Raw genomic sequence first — 19,364 nt, forward strand, 5'->3', positions numbered from 1 at the left:
TGCAGCTGTTCAGCAATGCACGAGCAGTGATACAAGCCACCTTGGGCACTGGCTTTGTTCTGAAACGTCAACCAAGTTTTCCATGCTTAGCTTGTGGCAGGTGCCCACAACCTGAGTTGTTATAAAGTGCTGGAACTTTGGATACTTAACGTTTATTTCTGAAATCTGTTGGTACATTGAATTAAAATTGGTTAAGAGGTTAAACAGTAAAGGAAAAACATGAGCTTTGGAAGTTCAAAGGCGCTGGTGTTCTGGTTTGGCACCGCTCCAGTACTGGAGTTCTGCCAGGCTTTTATGATACAGAGAACAAACTCTGCATTTGTAAGCTGGTGTTTGTTCTTTCCTTACTCACTGCAGCATGACATTTAGTTAAGGCTGAGAGTTTACCTTTCTACTTTGATACCTTTGTGAAAAATATCGGGACTTTTTGATAAGCGTTTTAGCCTGAGTGCAAAAAAGTTGTTTGTTATGGTCCTGCTAAGCCCCTCAGATACCCATAGTTGAAAACTATTATACCTGCTTCTCCTTTGTATGTCTTTTCTGGGTTTGGACTCATGTTTTTTCTATAATTCTAATTACCAATTAAAAACTTTACTGTTTTCTAAAAAAATGTGGGTCCAGTATTAATATATTTTTCTGATTTCAGACATTCATTTCAAGTAAGTTGCTCTGTTTTTACAACAAAAATGTTGAATGGGCTGCCTCTGCTTGTGATGCTTTGTGATATTTATAGCTATACTGCCGAGACTAGCCATGATGTGATCTATTGCATAGATACACCAATTTCTTAGCACCATGGCTGAAGAAAAATCCTGACTTCCTATCTCTATGTGGTTTAATTTTCCTATTTAATTTTATATGGAACCACAGCAAAAGCATCTTTTTCTTTTTGCAACAAACACTTGTCATCGTGAATAAAACACTTTGTGATAATGACCAGGCACAAAACTGGAAGCGGCGCTTGGCACTGGTGGTGTCCACTCTTACTGGATCTAACGGCATCCGCTCACATGTCTAGTGTTGACAGTAACAGCTGGCAAAAGAAGGGCACGGCACCTTGCAATCTAGTCCTGTTGAATAATTTTAGTAGCATTGCTAAGCCTGCCAGTCATGTAGTTACTGGAAATACATTTAGGCTCACACATATCACCTTACTACTATTAGGATACATAAAGTCTTTCATTAAATATACGGTTAAGTCACTGAGGAAAAGAGTGGCAAAGAAAAGTTCAATAAAGCTGGTCTTGCACTAAGACACCCTTTCAGAAAGCTTTAATTAAGAGACTTGAAGGTGAGTTGTGATTTCCACCTTTTTATTTTTAAACTCGCTGTTTACACATTCATTTTTTTGGATTTTTCTATTTTTTCAGCCACTGGATTCAATTCTGCGACCCACATGACAGTGCTCTGGTTACTCAGATGCTTCTCACCCTGCCCTTTAGTTCAGCACCGCCATCAAATTAAAGGATGTGCCAATGAGGATACTGGCGGCCGTCCTGCCAGAAACAACATTAGTTCTCACTAACATAGATTTACATTGGATGTTTCAGGTGGCCAACCCACCAAAGGAAATAGTTTTGTTTAACAAAGGTGGAGAGGCTTTTCCCTTGTGTGATATCAGATACAGAGAAAGAACTATGAGTTGAATGTTATCTATGTATGAAAAAAGAGGGAAGACGAAAAGGGGGAGGGAAAGAAAATGGAAGAATAGAGTGCTGAGAAAAGGTAATATAACTAACAAACATAGTCTGAGAAAAAGTTTGTTTGCCCAATGTGCATCTGAAAACATTTGGAAAGTGGCCCAAGGCCCAAGTTTGTGTCAACAGCTGGAGTATTCCCAGATCTGTATCAGTAGCTGATTAAATGAGGGAGCTGTTCTGCAGCCTAAAATGAGGTTATTCAAACCTGTAATATTTGTAATGGACTTGGTATTCATTTTACTTAAATTTCATCATTACACACTGTGATTCAAGAGTGCACCTCTCAAAATTCTAGTGCTCTCACTCTTAAAATGGAAAGTAACAATTAGCTTTCTATAAGAGACTCTACTAATCCAGTTGCTGAGTTCATCGTCAGCTGGAGCAGGGAAGTGTTTCACCTCAGCCATGTTAGTCTGTTGTCTGGGTACTGGCAACACTTCCTTCTGCTCTAAACAGTTCAGGCTTTTTGGAAACATACATGGGGTTCATGCTGCTCCTCTTGCTCCGAGTGGAAGGGTTGCTCTTAATTGTTGTGGTGGGTGGAGACATTTACAGGCAACGTCAATAAAGGATATAGCACTTTTCAGCAGTCTGGCAAGCCTAATAGGAACAGTGATATACCTTCAGCAAAAGGGTGATACTCCTATAGTATGAGGAATTATGCAGCATCTGTATCCTTTGCCTACCTCATGGAGCTGATAACCTATCTGTGCTGTAGGAAGTGATGTTGTCTTTGCCTTCTCTTAACTCTGCCAGAAGCAAGTCCTGCAGAAAGGTGATTTTTTGCTCAGCTGTACTTCTTATTGAGACTCTGCCTCGTTGGCCACTGCGATTGCTTCCAGTGTACCACCAGAAAAGTGTGGAAAAGACCCAGCAAGCCTGACTTTAAACCTCTCCTGCAAGCATTTTACTAACATATACCTTGCATTCCAGTTCCTTGTTCTTGTGTCCTACCTGCGTACATTACTGGTACCTGCCACTACCCAGAATTGCCAGAGTAGGTCTCCTCAGCTCCACCTCAGACCTGTGGGGTGGGCCACAGGCGTGGGCTGGAGATTCTGACTTGGGTCATCTCTGTGGCTCAGTCCTCTGACCAAGCTGATTGCATGGCGAGGGAGAGATCCCGTCACGCTGGCACCCTGCGTGCCTCCTGTTACAACTCTTCTTCCACTACCTGCAGAACTTGGTGCTGGGGTTCTGCCTGGCTCCCCCAGCAGCGTCCTGGCCTCCGCAGGCAGCGTCAGTTGACTGGGGCCGCGTGTACCTCGTGACGAGGATCACACGCCCGCACAGCAGACTGCTCCGTCTGCCCGTCCCAACGGGATTCGTTCTGCCATCGCCTCATCAATGCGGCCTTGCTTCTCATTCCCAAGAGAAGTCTGGGTTAACTCAGACAATGCTTTTAGTGTTTCTGGAACAAGATATTCTGATGGGTGGTTAGAGGTCGGGCCTTTTACAAGGCATTTTTTTAGGAGAAGAGGGTCTCCCTTCACTGCCATCGCAGTTCCAGCAGCCACAGGCACCTTGGAGCTCCTCGGGGCAGCTCAGCGGCATTGCCGACGTTCAGAGGGGTTGTACCCTATTACAGGTGTACCAGTAGCTTAGTAACATACATTTCATGCAGTTCCTCACACAAAAGGCAGGGGGGAAGCACACTTCCCAAAGACCAGTCGTAGTTGCATGTGTAGCAACTAATTAACTGGATTTTTTAAAAATATGACCCTCCATTGTTGCCTTCCCCTATAGTAACCTTTCTGCATCACAGGGTTTTGGTAGCAAAATCATCTCATGCTTCATGGCTTCTAACATTATGTGTGTGTAATTTCTTTTTTTTAATGTTACAGAATACAAGATGGCAGATTTTTCTTAACAAGGTCTAGTGAAATATCGTATCTTTTTGGAGTGATAACAGTGACTTAAGATCAAGCAACCTATATAAAAGGCTCAGAATGTTCATTGCATCTACGTAGTATCTTCTTTACCCTGAATTTCCCTTGCATTGCAATTCCCATTTGCTTCATTTTGTTAGACTCCTCTGAAACTCAAGAATTCTCTGGTCTTGGGCAAACCCCAAAATTAACTAAGCTATATAATTCTGTAGCAGTTGCAACTTTTTGCCAGTTTACTACTTTTTCCAGTAACCTGACATGCTTATTAAACAGCAGAGGTCTCAGTGCAGAAGCAGCCTGCTGGTCCCTGCTCTCACCTGAGAGCTGATCCCCCTCCCACCTCCACAGAATGCTGATGATAGAGGGGAATCCTGCCTGATCACAAGGCCGTTGCGGTATTTTGAGATCTCTTGATTTCATTTGTACTGTCAGACTGAGAACCACATTTCTCGTGCACATTCAGAGACCGGAGCACATCACTCATGGGAATTGAAAAGAAGACAAGATACCCACAGAAAGGCTTGCTTCCCAGCAACCCTGCGCTGCTAATTCTGCAAAAATGAAACATTACAGGAAAGCTTTGCAAACATTGGTCATGTAAACAGATCTTTATACATAGCAACTGGGTGTCCTTGGGAGGGTTGATGTCATCTGCCAGTCCCTGAGTCTCCACCAGGGACTCAAACAGCGCTGGGTCAGCTGGCTGGGGGCAGGCTCCGCTCAGGCTGTGTTTGGTGGGCGCCCCCGCTAGCTGGTGTGGGGAGGAATCCCAGGTCAAGGGGAGCTTGTGGTGTTCAGTGTCTTACTCTGAGGCTTTGCTTTGTTGTGGCATCTGTTTCCAACCAGCCTGCTCACTGCTGAGCCCATTCCCTTCCCAGACCATTGCTCTGTCCTTGTCCGCACTTCATTGCGTGGGTTCCCTTTCCCTTTCGAAGGCCTGGCTGTTGGCATCTCTGCTGCTTGGCAGTGTTTTTTCTGGCTGTAGTATCTTTTTCCGTGCTGTAGTCCTACTTTAGCTCTTTGGCTATTTTCTTTCTAGCTTGGTCCCAAGCACGATGTTCCTCTGCAAAGTTCTCTTCATAGTGCTGGCAGGAAAATATGGGCTGGAGAGTTGTGTGGATTACACAGGGCTTGGACGTCCTGGAAGATGCCACATTTTAACGTAGTTTCCAAATGTGATTAAGGTCTTGGCTAAAGTAGAGGAGAGAGTTGTGCTCTGTGAGTTCTGTCTTTAGATGTGATGTTACCCGAGAGGTATCATGTCCACCTTTGCGCATTGATTCATGGCGATACACGTGATAGAAGAAAGGTAAAGGTGACTACACTTAGTTGAGATAATGTGGCGAGTGCCTCGTTGGGGTTGATGTTGCAGAATGTGCTTGGGCAATACAAGAGAGACTGAGCTTGCTGCTGTGCTGTCCCAGTGAACTGACACCCCATGTTCTGGATTCTGTGTAAGTATTTAACATGTTGAGCAAGCTCTCTGAGGAAATCAGCCAACTGTTGAAATCTCACATGCCTGAAAGCTCCGGTTCGGGTAAGTGTGTCTGTTTGCACATCCTGGTTCAGAACTGGAACCTCTTGTTGGAAAATGCTCTGGGAGGTAAACAACTGTGCTTAGCAAAACTTGATGGCTACTTCCTATTTGCAGAAGCGAGCTCTTCCTTGGAGCAGCGCCAGCCTCTGAAAGGAAATACCTGCTCTTATTTCTCAGTCATTCCTTCGGCTTTGAAATTCCTGTACAAGTGCAGAGCCCCTGGATGTCCTGGCAACTTTCTTGTTTTGTAATTTTGAAATTATTTCCTTATATTCTTCCAATTTAGTGGGGTTGTAACTTGAAGAGTCTAGAGATGATATAGAGCAATCTCACAGCGGCAAGAGTACAGTGAAGACATTTGTGCGGATGCATTTGAGGGTACTTCTTGCAGAATAAAGGAATATTGAGAATCTTGGAAAACATGGTTGCAATTTTTTTCTCAATCCATTCTGTTCCCATCTATCCTTGCAGAGATTTTAAATGATCCAACAGCATATAACAACAATTTCCCAAGCTTATTTCTTAGTATTCTTTTTTCTTTCTTTGGTAAGATGATCTGCTGTGCCTGCATACGTGGTGAGGGCCCTGAAGGAATGTGTAGTCCATGGCTGTACTGGGTTGTAACTCTCATGTAAATTTGTACAGTATATTAGACAATAGTTTGCAAAAAGAAAAGGCTGCAGTTATCTAAATAAGGGTATTTTTAGTGCAATTTAACAAATTTCATTTTGACAGGACTGATTCATTATTATCTTTTCAAAAGACAATTACATGTACAGAGTGAAGGCTTCTCAAATTAGAATGTTTCCCTGTAAAATCTGTATGAACAGATTTAAAAGACTACACATTGTTTAAGGCGTTGGAAACCTGAACTTTTCAAGCATGAGCAGGGAATTTTGTTCAGAAACAATTTTAATCATTAAAGTTGCCATGGCTAGGCTGTTGGTTAATTTGGATGGCTTCAATGCCAGCTTACTTGGACAAATTATGTTTCCAAACATTAAAAAGGGGCAAAGCCGCAGCTGCGTAACACTTTTTCTTGACATAAATCTGCACTGACATTCATTTTGTGGTCTCTAATCGAACTGAGAAGTTACAATAGTTTGTTACTTTAATTTAGAATAATTGATAATAATGATGAAAACACGGTTTTCGTAAATATAAAAACGTTTTGTCCATTACAGTGACTTTCTGTTCCACATCGCAATAGTAACGTTTGACTGCATGAAAATTAAAGGCGATGGGAGACATCTTCAGTTGAAGCTAACGTTTCTGGATATTGTTTTTTGCATGTTTTACACGTCGCCCGTGTGCGGCTCCGAGGGCAGAGGAACTGGCCCGGCTTTTTGAGTCGAGGAGGTCACCTGCTGGTTGCTGTGCCTCAGTGCACCGAACAGCAGCGCTGGAGACGGTCCCCAGGATCAGGAGGCAGAGCTGAGGATGCTGCTTCAGGAACGGAAACGCATCAAGCCCTCGGTAAAGCTTTCAGTCAGTCCTAAGCTTTTGCTGGTGCTGTGCGACCATGTCTCCAGAGGCACAGAACAACCATTTTACTTGGTGATGAAAAAGGGCAGGTATGCGCGTGGCCTTGAATTTACTGGAAAAAGGACATCTCTTGTTTCTATTGCTTACTGGGAGGTACAGCCATTTAATTTGTTTATGAAATAAGATGTAGTACTATTGGCCTCTGCAGAGCATGTTGTTCAAACATGCAGCGAACATGGGCAGTAGTGAGTTATCAGTCCTCATGATCAAGTGGGCATGTGAATTTATAACCTAGAAGTGTTTGCAGTAGCTGTATGTGTGTTTCCATCCTCTAGTTAACGTGAAGTAATCTCGTGCCCAAGGTTATTTGATGGCGACTCAGAATTGTGTGGCTTAAAAGCAGTTTTTCACAGGCTGCAAAGCATTATCGACTGCAGTATAAAATATTTAATGCTGTAGCCTTTCCAGCCTTATTTTGGCCACTGGTTGTAGTCTGTTCATATGTAAATAAAGTCTTCATTTTAGTCCACTACTCTGTGAGATTACAGAACTGTTTGTCTTCTGTTTCACAGGGATATGTCAAGAACTTTAGTGGAAAATATATCCTAGTCAAATAGTGTGTTTTAATGATTCTTTTTGTTTGATTGGTTAAAAGTAACTGTTTTAACATAAGGAACTAAGATTTCTGTACAGTTCTTTCTCTAATTCCTTGCCTAGTCTCAAATACCATCAAATGCTTCAGCGATGTCTATTTAATGAGGAAGTGCAGTAAAGAGGAGAATAGAAGATTAATAGAAATAATGGGATGAAATTCCGGTTGTTTCACAGTTAGTGGAGCAAGGCTTTTGCTCACAGAATGAGGCCACAAGGAATTTCCCATGGCTATCTCATCTGAGTTTCATAAAAAAGATTCTTTCATCGAGCCTAAATGTCATGGCTTGAACTAAAAGAAAGTATGGTCTTGCTTGTTCATTAATAACTCAAGTGATAAAAAAACTTAATTGCTAGCTAAACTACAATAATAACCTGTTGCCTTGTTTAGAATGGACCCTATCTGCAGTTTGAATTTATAAAGCTTTAGTTTTTAGCCAAATTCATGTGGCTGCTTTTCCTGTATGAAATTTGGTATCTGGACAGACAATCCATAGGACCATGATCAGATTACTACTTTAGTTTTACTTGCATAAGCTGAGTAGGTTGAGCTTCCTAGACTCAACTCTTCCTCAAGCCACAGAACTAAAATGCCCCTTGGTGTTCTGTTAAATGCAACTACTTCAGGATCCCTTGAAATTGCATCAAGAATAAACTTTATTAAATAATGAAACCAGTTATTTATCAAACATAGTCAATTTCCATTGTTCAGAATTGGCTCAGCCCATGATCCTGGAGGAACTTCAAGTCTTCTGGTTTGGAATCACTGCGTTTCCTTGCAAAAGTGCATCCTCCTGTATCATCACAGCATTGCCATGGAAACTAATAATATGCCCCAGCTTTCAGGAAATGCTCTTGACATGGTAAGATTAACTATTGTTTTAAATGAGATAACTGGGCTGCCTTTGCAAGTTGTTTACTTTGTCGTAGTTATAGCAGCAGGCTGGAATCCTGAAGATGTAACTTGAAGGTGTATCCACTTGTGTGTAAACCTTTTTATGTTCATTATGCTGGTGCTCAGCTCTTTCAGCATCGTATTTAGTACAATTGGTAGCTCAACACTTTAGGTGGAATTCCCTTGGTGACCTGTCACTCGGTTCTCTGTGTTGGGTGACAGTCTTCCCAGGACATTATGCCTGTTCACCTACCTACCCTCCGTCCTGGGTATGATCATAACCGCAGACTGGATCATCAGAGACTAACAGCATTGTAGATTGTCAGCACGCTGGGTTTTGGTAATGTGTCTTAAGAAAGCGCTTAATTGAAAATGTCATCTGCTCTTTGCTATGCCAATAACTGATATGTTTCCAGGAGGGCTCCTCAGTACTGGAGGACAAGTTAGTGCCAGAGCAGCAGAGCTAAAGATGCTTTGTTTCCAATATATTTGTTCTTAATAGCTCTTGGCCCCTGCCCTTATCACCGCCCTTCAATAACCTGAGTTCTTCTTCCCTTTTCCACCCCTGGAGCATCCTCATCAAGTAAAAGACGACATATGCTGTGACCAATCTGCTGCTCTGCACTTAGGTATTGTCTGGCTACTGCCATGCAGAATGTGTGATAGCTGAACCCCACCAACCTCTGCCCCCCGCCCACCAAGGGACACCATTCTGCACCAAACATTTACATGCACACACATTTACGTCTTTTCCTTGTGGTAACTCCTTAAATGCAAATACAGTTACAAAAGCTTCATGTTAATTAAATGGGATACAACTAGAATTGAATATTTTATTTAAAAAAATGTAAAATCAACAGTGTGTTCTTTGGACAGTGGAATTGAAAAAGCTCAGTTTCTTAGGTGTTTTCCTGCTGCCCCAGCTTCCCCTGTGTCCTTTTTGGATACTGCTGTAGTATGCAGAGTCCAGACCCTCTGATTTTCACAAAATTTGCAAGAATGTGCTATCTTAAGACCTCTGTTCTGCCCTCATTTTGGTTAAAAGTAGCTAATAGTTCAGAAGAGCGACAAGGCTGACAGGCAGGTGGCATATATTTTATTTCATTATGAAACGAGGCTCCAGGAGGGATTCTCCAGTGTGCTCTATTTGTGGTTGACGGCACAGAAGTGACAGAAAGCAGCTTTCAGATGTCTTCAGCCAAATGAATTTTCAATTACAGGGGTGGCAGGATGAGGGAAGGTGCATTCCTGCCTCATTTCATGGTGAGAATGGCTGATGGACATGCTGCAAGTGGCTACTCAATGTTGTTTTCTTCTTGCCCGATGCGCAGAGCTTCCTGCGTGATGTGCCAGCTCTGCGCTCAGCACAAAATAATCCATTTTGTTTGGGCTTTTTCAATAACATTCATCACTGTAGTATGTGGGTATTTGGCTAACATTGTTTTCTCTCAAGAGCAGTGTGGGGAGGGGAGGGCTCTATAATATCCATTACATGTCATTTCCTTATGTTCAAATCACAGCTCTTACTGTCCTCAGTTGCAGTTATAAATGCTCGTGACTTGTGTATTTCGGGGCCTCAGTTTGTTATGTAGGGGGAAAAAAAAAAAAGAAAAACATATCTGAAGCAGTATGGCATAACTGAATTGTGAACTGTATGCTGCCAGCTGGGAAGGAAGCCAATTAGAAATATTTGATTGCTTTAATGATAGACAGTCCATTCTCTTCCTACAACCTCCTGCTTGGATTTCTGCCCAAGTCAAGAGAACTTGGTGACCTGACACCTAGTGCCTCATGTCACTCCTCGGTATTCGACTATGAGGCTACTGCAAAGGTGATTTTGCTGTGTCTGTAGTCCAATTATATGGATAGTTTAGTGGGGTGGGTCAGATCTTCAGCAACTTTTATTTAAGGGTCCGCATGCTGTCCACTCATTATACAGAGCCCCATTCACGTATTTTTCACTTGTAGGTCAAGGCCTCCCAACTCAGTGGGTATGTCATCAGGTTATCGGCAGTAAGAAGAGCTGGAATTTCCGTGTCAGAGGACAAGGGGATGTGCACAGGTTGTCACACGGAAGGTAAGGAATGAATGGTGCCCCTCACAGAATGTCTGCCAGTAGGACATGGCTGCGCAGCGTGGAGGAGCCACCCAGCATTCCGGTATTCGTCCCTCTGTCCCAGGCACAGCCTGAGGACAGTCAATGAGGTTTTTGCTGAGTATGACTCGCCGTATTTGGCAGCAGTTTGCCTGTTTCAGAAGTATGTATTTTAAATAGCTCTTCCTTTGCCACTTGTTTCATGTCTGTGATTTCTCCATACTCATGCTGATGTAACTTCAGTGGAGCTGTGTGCCAAAGTGGATCAGGGAAGAACCCAGGGCTAAAGGGAGCCTGGGGTGAGGGGCAGGGGTGGAGTGGATGAAGTTATTTTTAAACTGAATCAGCAGACTGAAATAGTATTGAGAAGAGTAGCTTTAGGAGTGGAGATGGGAATTGGAAATCTAGGAGTTACAACAGACCGCAAGGGCTCAGTGTGTGTGGAACACAGTTTCAGTCCTACAAAAACTGGAAAGAAACCGGGATTCCTGATTCTTAGCTGTGAAAGTGAAAAGTCCAGCATGCTGTGTCCTTCCCTGCTGGTCAACAAAGTGGATGGCAGTTTACTTCAGCAGTGTAGGGGCTCAGATGTCAGGCAAGTAAGATCTATTGCATCAAATTTAAATGCCCATCACAAGGCATCCATGAACCTTACATACTTAGCTGTACTTTTAAGGGAAAACTGTATCACTGCCTGCCATCCAGTTCTTGTAATGCAAGACTGAAACACAAATCACACCTTTTCCACATCATTCATGGGGGTTTCACAGCCTCGCACTACCAGACCAGCCGAAGAGCCCGGGTGACCTGGTGTCCTCCAGTAGATGCAATTGCAGAGCACGGAGCTCAGGAGCCGCCCAGCCGCTCCTGCCCCGCACGCAGCAGCGGCTGCGGAATGTCCCGCAGCAGAGCAGCGTCTCTGAGAACCGGTGCCCTCGGTGCGCTCGGCGAGAGCGGCGCAGCCCCCGGCGGGGCGATGTGCGGCCACGCCTGAGGCTTCGTGCGAACGCACCCGGGGATTTCCCGGTGAGGGGCGGCTGCGAGCTGCGGCAGCGCCGGGAGGCGGCCCGGCCGGCCCGCTGCAGCCCCCGGCCCGCCGAACACCGCTCCGCTCCGGCCCGCAGCTCCGCCACCGGCGGGACGGGCCCCGGCGGCCGCGGGCCCGGGCGTGCGGCACAGCCCGGCCCGGCCGCGGGGGAGGCCAAGTCCCCGCAGGGCCCTCCCGAGCGCCCCGCGGGTTCCCCGCCCGCTCCCGCGGCTGCGGCGGCGCTCGGGTCCAGGCCCGGCGGGCCGCGGGCTCGGCCGCGCTCGGCGCGGCTGACGGGCCGTGTGTGCGCCGAGGGAGGGACGGAGCGGGTCAGACCGCGCGGAGGGCGGGGATAACCCCGCGGTGGCCGTCACGTGGAGCAGATGAAAGGGAAGCGGCTTGGCAGGGCGGAGAGCAGCCGGGGCGAGGGACAGGGAGCGCGGGGCAGGCGGCGGCGAGGAGCGGGGCGCAGCGCGGCGGGAGGGCTGCTGCCATGGGGCGCTGACCCGCCCGGGACCCCGGCCCCGGAGCTGGAGCCGCTCGGGAGCGATGCTTGGCGGCGGGGCGCCGCTCCCCCCCGCCGCGCGATGAGGGGCTGCGGGGCCGGCGCGGGGCCGGCCGTGCCGCCGCCGCTGCTGCTCGGGCTGCTGCTGGCCGCGGCGCCGGGCGCGGCGCTGGGCAAGGAGACGGCGTTCGTGGAGGTGGTGCTCTTCGAGTCCAGCCCCAGCGGCGACTACACCACCTACACCACGGGGCTGCAGGGCCGCTTCTCCCGCGCGGGGGCCACGCTGAGCGCCGAGGGCGAGATCGTGCAGGTGAGCGCCGGCCGGGGGGCGCCGCCTGCCCCAAGATGGCTCCGCGGGCCCGGCCGCCCGTCACCTGGCGGCACAAAGCCCGCGCGGGCCGGGCCCGCCGCCCCACGTGCGCCGCGCGGCCTGGGGGCGCCGCGGCCGCGGTGACAGATGCGCGCCCGCGCACAAAGGCCCCGGGGCGGCCCCGCGGCCGCCGAGCCCCGGCCTCACCTTGACCGGGCCGGCGCGGAGCCCCGTTTGACAGCCGGGCGCTGCGGGAGCGGGCCGGGCCGCGGAGCAGCGCGGAGCCGAGGGCCGCGTTCCGCGCGAGACAGGCCCCGGCGCCTGCGCTCCGCTCCGCACGCGCGCTCGCACCGCCGCCGCGCGCGGTGTCTGCGTGGGGGCGGCGCGCGGCGGTGCGGGGCTGCCCCGCGCCCCGGGCAGCGCGGGCGAGCCCCGCGTGGCGGTCCCGGGACGGGACGCTCGGCGACAGGCGCGGGTCACGCACCGTTCCGCACCGCTCCGCACCGCACCGCGCGTCCCCCCGACCGGGGCTGCCGCGTCCTGCGGGCCCGCGGCTCCCGCGCCAGGAGCCGCTTTTCAGTGAGGTTTCTTATAAAGCTGCTCTTGGCTTTCTCAGCAGATAAATAATTTCTGTTTTTATCTGAACGCAGTCAGTCTTCGCTCTGTTTGAAACTCTTGAAGTGCTTATCTAGTTCCTTTGTAGTCGCTTGTAATTGTTTGCTTTATTTTTTTTTCCCCTTTGGCTAAGTAAAGAAAAATTACTTAAATGGTGTTTTAATAAGTTTAACTGTTAAGCGATTGCCAATAGCGATCCTTATTTCTCATTAACAGCTGTGGAGTTTGCTTGAGTTCTGTATGTGTGCTCATACATACAAATGTATATATAACATTTTTAAAAAGATGACTGGTTGTGACTAAGCTCTAAAAACAACGGGTAAACTCTGTAAGCACAAAAACATTACTATCAAAATAATTGTTTTTTCTTTTAAAGTAAAGAATACCACTTTTGAGCGCTTGTTATTTCCAAACAGTTTAAACGGGGAGGGTTTCTTATAAAAGTTCTCTTGCGGGCAGAAGAGTTGTGGGGACAAGCTGCTGATATAAGGGGTTTGTTTTATTCTTCTAGAGAAAACAATGATGGACCAATTAATTTCTCTTTCTGACATTTTTTGACAAAGGTGTTGCTGGTAGGGGCTGAAACAGACACTGATGTTTTCTAACCTCTTGGTGCATTATCGAATAATATGGGTAAGACTTAGGGCTGTTTTTTTGGGGATAACAGACTCTGAAGTTCCTTCTTGTGTTAGTGTTAAGAAAAGAACAGAGGCCATTTACTGAGGTCGTACTTCCCTTGAGATTCTAAGTGAAAGTGGGGAAAAAAATATACTGTTTTGTTAAGGCTCAGGTTTGCATAATTTGAAACAAGTGTATTAAATTGATGTTTGTAGGCCTCACCATGTGTAACGTCACCTGTCTGCTTCCCCCTCACCCCCGAGCAAACAGCCCCCTTGGTAGCAAGGGCCACCGTGAATGCCAGGTTATGTGGCAAGTCTTTTACAGTCATTTATCACTCAAAACCTGTGTTGCTTGTTCTTCTGTACACGTACTAGATCACATAGCTCAGGAACAGGCTACTTGCTGAGCGTGAGCCACCGTGTGTGCTGTTTCTCGGAGGAGAGCGCGCGGACGTTGCCGCGGAGCAGCCGGACTGAACGCTGTCAGTCACGTTGTCACTGTTGAGGCTTCAGACCACACGCAGCACGTTTGTCAGTGCTTTGCTTCCTTCGTCTCCCCCCGGAAGGGAGCTTTTCAGAGCCAAAATTTATAAAGATATTCACAGCATTGTCTTGCCTCCCCTTTTTCAGTTAAGCTGTATATTTACGGAACGATATGAATCTGCTGTTCAGGGTGATTGTTTGAAGTTCACTGTGAGATTTAGGAAAGGGTCATGATGCCACTCAGAGCCTGTGCAGCAGTAGCTGATGCTGCACCAGTCAGTGAAGGAAGCTCTTATTGCCCCCACCACTTCGTCGGGGCACACAGCTCTTTCAAGATTAGGATGCATTTTTCTTTAAAATGAAATATTAGAAATTAGTGAAAATCGGGCACACATTAAAGAGTGGATCAAAGGAATTGTGGTTTTGGGACTACACAAAGACTTACTTTTGTTTATGTTAATAGCACCATTTACTCATTGGTCTTGAAAGTCTGAGCAAAAACAAAAAAAACACAACAAAACCCGACTTAAGAAACAATGCACTTTCAGCTTTTGATAGGTCATACGCTCGTTCCTAAACTGGGTATTGGTCAGATTCCTATCCAGTAGTGGTATGCTATTATATTGCTTCTCATGGTATTGTGAACAAGTCTTATTAGGGTCAAGTGTCTACCAGAATAACTCTTCAGAGAGATGAAATGTTCATATGCCTTCTTTCATGTGGCCACAGTTTGTATTCAGCAAATTCATCCCTAGGTTGCTGTGTCAGCTGGTCCTTAAACTGCTCGAAGGTCTAACCATCTCAGTGGGATCTGGCGCGCTGGAATATTTTGTGTTTCTTGGGGCAATATCCTGGCCATTAGTATGGTTATGATTGGAAATTGAAAACGTCTGATTAGAGAGTGATTGTGAAAACAAGACTTTGTTGAAACCTCTAAAATGATATTTTGCTTTAAAGCAAATTATGGCTGATGAACTCCTTATGGTTGAAACTTCTCGTAGCATTCAGACCAAAAGCTCGTTTGTAGTTCTGTGTCAAATGATGCTCTGTAGCCACAGACTTACAGTGTGAGGATGGTAAGCATCACTGATGTGACAAGCAGTGGTTTTTTGCTTGGAGTGGGATTATGTATCTTAATTCTACTTGCACTTGGCAATATTCTCTTCCAGTTGTTTATTCTGCTCGATAACTAAGGTGTGGAGCATCACATGTGGTGTTTTTATAAAGCTGTGGTGGTGATGGTACTGCTCAGGTGCTGGGAAAAGAGGATAAAATTTAATGCTTGTTTTAGATTGCATTAAAAACTCCAACACATAATGATACACATTCATCATGGTTAATTCTCTCAGTCTTTCTTTTTGCTATTCCTGTCTTAGATACACTGCTGAATACAGTACTATAGGTGGGTTACCAACATGTACAATTTTGAAGAGAAGCAGCATGGAGGGAAAGATTTAGGAATATGATGGTTTTTCTTGTGCAGTAAAAGTTTGGGGGTTGGTTGGTTTGTTTCTGCTTGGAAACCCCATCAGGGGAATAATGAACTTTATGTAACCATTGAACTGGAGTGATACGTAGATTACATAATAACCTCCAATTGCATATATTTTTTGTGCTCAAAAGGTAACAGTTTGGGGAGAACAAGCATAACAGTGTTTTAAAGCTACAAGAGGAAAACAGATGTGCAGCACCTCCCAACTTCTTTCATGGCAGTTTCTTGCAGCGCTGATATTGCCCATCTTCTTTCTCTTGAAGAGGATGGGGAGACTTAGAACCGAATGCAGGACTGTGTGCCTGTGTCTTCCTTCCATCTCCTTCTCGCCCCTTATTTACTTGAATAGCTCTGAACCTTTCCTCTGTTTTCTCAAAATGCAAAAGTTGCTGGAGACTGTGAACGTCTGTCAGGTAGGATTCACGCTCTGAAGCATTGGCAGAGATCTTAGTGGCACTGAAAGCAGTGACTTGAAACAGCCCTGCAGGGATATGGATGTCTGGCAATGGTCAGAGGAGGCTGAGTCAAGGGAGTATTGGTGTCCTTTGAGAATGGAAAACAAAAATGTGTGTTGGTTTTGGTGTTTTGTTTTGTGAACAGGCAGGTTAAGTTTCATAGAGTCATAGAATGTCCTGAGTTGGAAGGGACCCACAAGGATCACAGAGTCCAGCTCCATTCCCTGCATGTGACAACCCCACAGTTCACACCGTGTGTCTGAGGGTGTTGTCCAGTCTCTTCTTGAACACTGTCAGGCTTGGGGCTGTGACACCTCCCTGGGGAGCCTGTTCCAGTGTCCAGCGCCCTCTGGGTGAAGAACCTTTTCCCAATGTCCAACCTAAACCTCACCTGGCACATCTTCTGTCATTCCCTTGGGTTCTGTCATTGGTCACTAAAGAAAAGAGTTCGGGGCCTGCCCCTTCTCCTCCCCTTGTGAGGAAGCTGTAGCCGCCATGAGATCTCCTCTCAGTCTCCTCCAGGCAGAACAAACCAAGTGACTTCAGCCACTCCTCATACTGCTATTCTCCAAATCCTTCACCAACTTTGTAGCCTTCTTCTGGACACTCTCTACTAGCTTAGTATCTTTTTTATGCCGTGTCCCCAGCCCTGCACACAGTGCTCCAGATGAGGCCGCACCAGTGCGGAGCAGAGAGGAACGATCCCCTCCCCGCCCGGCTGGCCGCGCTGTGCTGGGTGCACAGAGAGACCCTGCAGGGGCATCTGGACAAATTGGAGAACTCAGCAGTCACCAGCCACATGAAGTTCAACAAGGGCAAGCGCCGGAGTTTGCACCTGGGACATGACAACCCTGGCTGTACAGACAGACTGGGGGCCGAGATGCTGGAGAGCAGCTCCATGGAGAGGGATCTGGGGGTTCTGGTTAACGGCAAGTTGAACATGAGCCGACGGTGTCCCTGGCAGCCAAGAGGACCAACCGTGTCTTCTTGCTTGAGCTGAGTGCCTGAAGGCCATTCACATAGAGGAAGTGGAATTATTTGTGGCTTTGAGTCACTGTCTTCTTGAATGTTTTCTTAGCTAGTTATCCTCTTAGAATATGAACACACCTGTGATTGGGTTTGTGTTAGTTTCCATACCTTAACTGTAAAGCTGTGGCTTACAGTAGTGATCCTGAGGACATCAGGGATAATACATTTCTCTGGTAAAACTGAGTTCTTAGTACCAGTTTTTGGGTCTTCAGTGACACGATGAGAAAGCAAAACTGAAGTTTCTTGGAGTCTGAGCTGCTGTTGGAACGAGGCACTTTCATTCTGATGGAAACCAAGGAGCTGACGCCCTGCGGAGCTGAGCGGGGGGTGAGAAGGTGCTTTGGTGTGAAGATAGGAGACTTGGAACGTGTCTGTTCTGTCTTGTATGAGCAGTGGGACCAGGTCATAGGTTTCGTCCTCTCTGATCTTCGGTCTTTGATGTTGTGAACAAATGCTCACAACTGGCAAATGTCGGGAGACAAGTGAGATGTCCATCTTCAGCTGTCGAATCTAAGCCCTGTCCTGCTCAAGTCTCACCTGAGCTTGTGTCAGACAGAACCACGAGTCCCACCAGTGTTCTGAAGGCCTGCCGAAAGTTAAGGAGTTTGTGTTAAACTGATAACAAGGCCGAATCATGAATGGAAGAGACTTAATTGCTGCTGTCTTGAAAGCTTATTTTCTTTTTTAAAAAATGCTTATTCTAATAACGACAAGTCACTGACGGCTCCTTTCTGGTTATAACAGCATCAGGTGTGTGTCTGGTGTTATGTAGTCAGAACAGTGAGTAACTTCTATATGTGTTGCTTTGCTGCTTTATGGCTCAGAAGCCTCATCTAATTAAGCTTCAGTTTTTCTTTTGTTTTCTGGGTATCATTTTGTTAAGACTTGACTATCTGGCTGGTAGGAACACGACTCTTCTGTACTACAGCCTTGATTTATGCATAGAATAGCAAAATATTTTACAAATGTTGGTCGTGCATTTTCCAAAATCTCAGTTCTTTAAGGTATATTTGCAGGTTTTGAAACCTGAACTGGAGATTTCAATTTGCTCTGTGAGTTGGCTGGGCTGGTTAATCCTCTCTGTTATGGGAGAGAGTTGATAGGTGAAAAAAAGATGCAAAAGGCAGGTTTAGTCCTTTGGACAGGAGGTTCCTCTGCTGTAGTTTCTGCGGTGTGCTGGTCTGAGCTTGATCCGTGCTGGTTCTTCAGCAGTTTCTGACATAAGAATGAAGTCTGCCCGTGCCCAGAGCTGCCTGGTGTCTCTCGGGCCTGGGGTCCCCTACTCCACGCTACAGATGAGGTTTTTGTGCTGTAAAAGGAAGGCGTTTTTTCTGGGAGTGCAACAGGTGACTACAGGTCTGGGTCCTCTGCAGGAGAAGGCCCAGATGATAAAGGAAGCATAATTCACATTTAAAATAAGAGATCATTGAGGTAAAGACTTGCACAGTGATTGTACCTGAACAGCCTTTGCAGGGTGTGTAATGCACAAGCAGCTTGCTTGCAGCAGAGGTATCCTGGGCTTGATCTCTGATCCCATTAATCTGTTTCCCAGTTTCTGCCCCTCCCTCTGTTCCTCCTCTCCTTTTTGTTTCTAAGTTTCAGTCATGCTTTAGTCCCTCATGTGCCATGGAGTGGGGTAGTACATGGGGAGGGTTGAAGACATCCCATCCAAGTGTTCATTTGTCCTCTTGTTTTGCCTCGACTCTGGGCGCTGTCTTCACGCCATGAGCTCCAGCCCAGCCACATCATTGCTGCTTTAGTTCACAAGGAGCTGCCTGTTCTCATTGGCTTCCGAATGCAGTATTGTAAATAAGGATCCCTGGTTTTTATTAATTCTTTAATACTGCAATACCCAAGATGTCTCTTGGCGTGGTGTGGAAGGACTTGGTTGCTGCAGCTGCAGTGCTCTGCCCCAAGAACCCTGTACCTGAGCCCTAGAATGAGAGAATCCTTTGGGTTGGAAGAGACCCTTAAGATCATGGAGTCCAACCATAACCTATCTCTAGCATTAAACCATCCTGTTAAAGTGCGTGGCAACACTTGAAGAATGATGGGGACACACACATCAGAGGTCATGGTGAGAAGGGGCACCTGGCTGCTTAAACCTTCTGCAAGAACATCCTTCTCTTTCCTTCCTTTGGACCGTTTTTTGTGTTCTTTCATATCTTATGGAAAAAGAAACACCTTATGAAAATAGCTAATATAACCCTCAAATTATAGTGGAATTTTAAGGGCTAGTAAATCGTATTTACCTAGTTAAAAACTTTGGACTTTCAAGCTTTAGACTATTACAATACATTATAATGTACTAAGGGAGAGTTGAAGGCACCTGTACAAACTGTTTCTAAATGAGTCTAAGGCAATAATAAATAGATGCTTCTAGGCACTACAGCAGGGGATAGTGCTGTTCCAAAGATAAGGTACCAAATTCAGTGGTGGGTTCCTGGTTTTGGAGGAAGCTCCGGTGTCTGTGGTATTTGCACACACTTGCAACACCACCAGAGTCCTTCTGCCAGAGCCTGGTCAGCATGGGAGGCTGAGATGGTCCCTTGTGGAGAAGGTGGGAGGCACAGTGT

The 19,364-nt window shown here is 46.5% G+C and overlaps 1 protein-coding gene across 2 annotated transcripts in view; it reads left to right on the forward strand.

The window, feature by feature from the left end:
• Positions 1–11,621: 11,621 nt before the first annotated feature.
• The window catches only part of ZNRF3 (zinc and ring finger 3), a 73,330-nt gene continuing 65,587 nt past the window's right edge, over positions 11,622–19,364 (forward strand). For both annotated transcript variants that reach the window (XM_082066379.1, XM_082066380.1), the window contains exon 1: positions 11,622–12,094. In XM_082066379.1, the coding sequence (XP_081922505.1) occupies positions 11,663–12,094 (432 nt within the window). In that variant the 5' untranslated portion in view covers positions 11,622–11,662. The remainder of the gene's footprint in view (positions 12,095–19,364) is intronic.

This window comes from Streptopelia decaocto, assembly GCF_964273445.1.
Source record: "Streptopelia decaocto genome assembly, chromosome: 15".
Lineage (NCBI taxonomy): Eukaryota > Metazoa > Chordata > Aves > Columbiformes > Columbidae > Streptopelia > Streptopelia decaocto.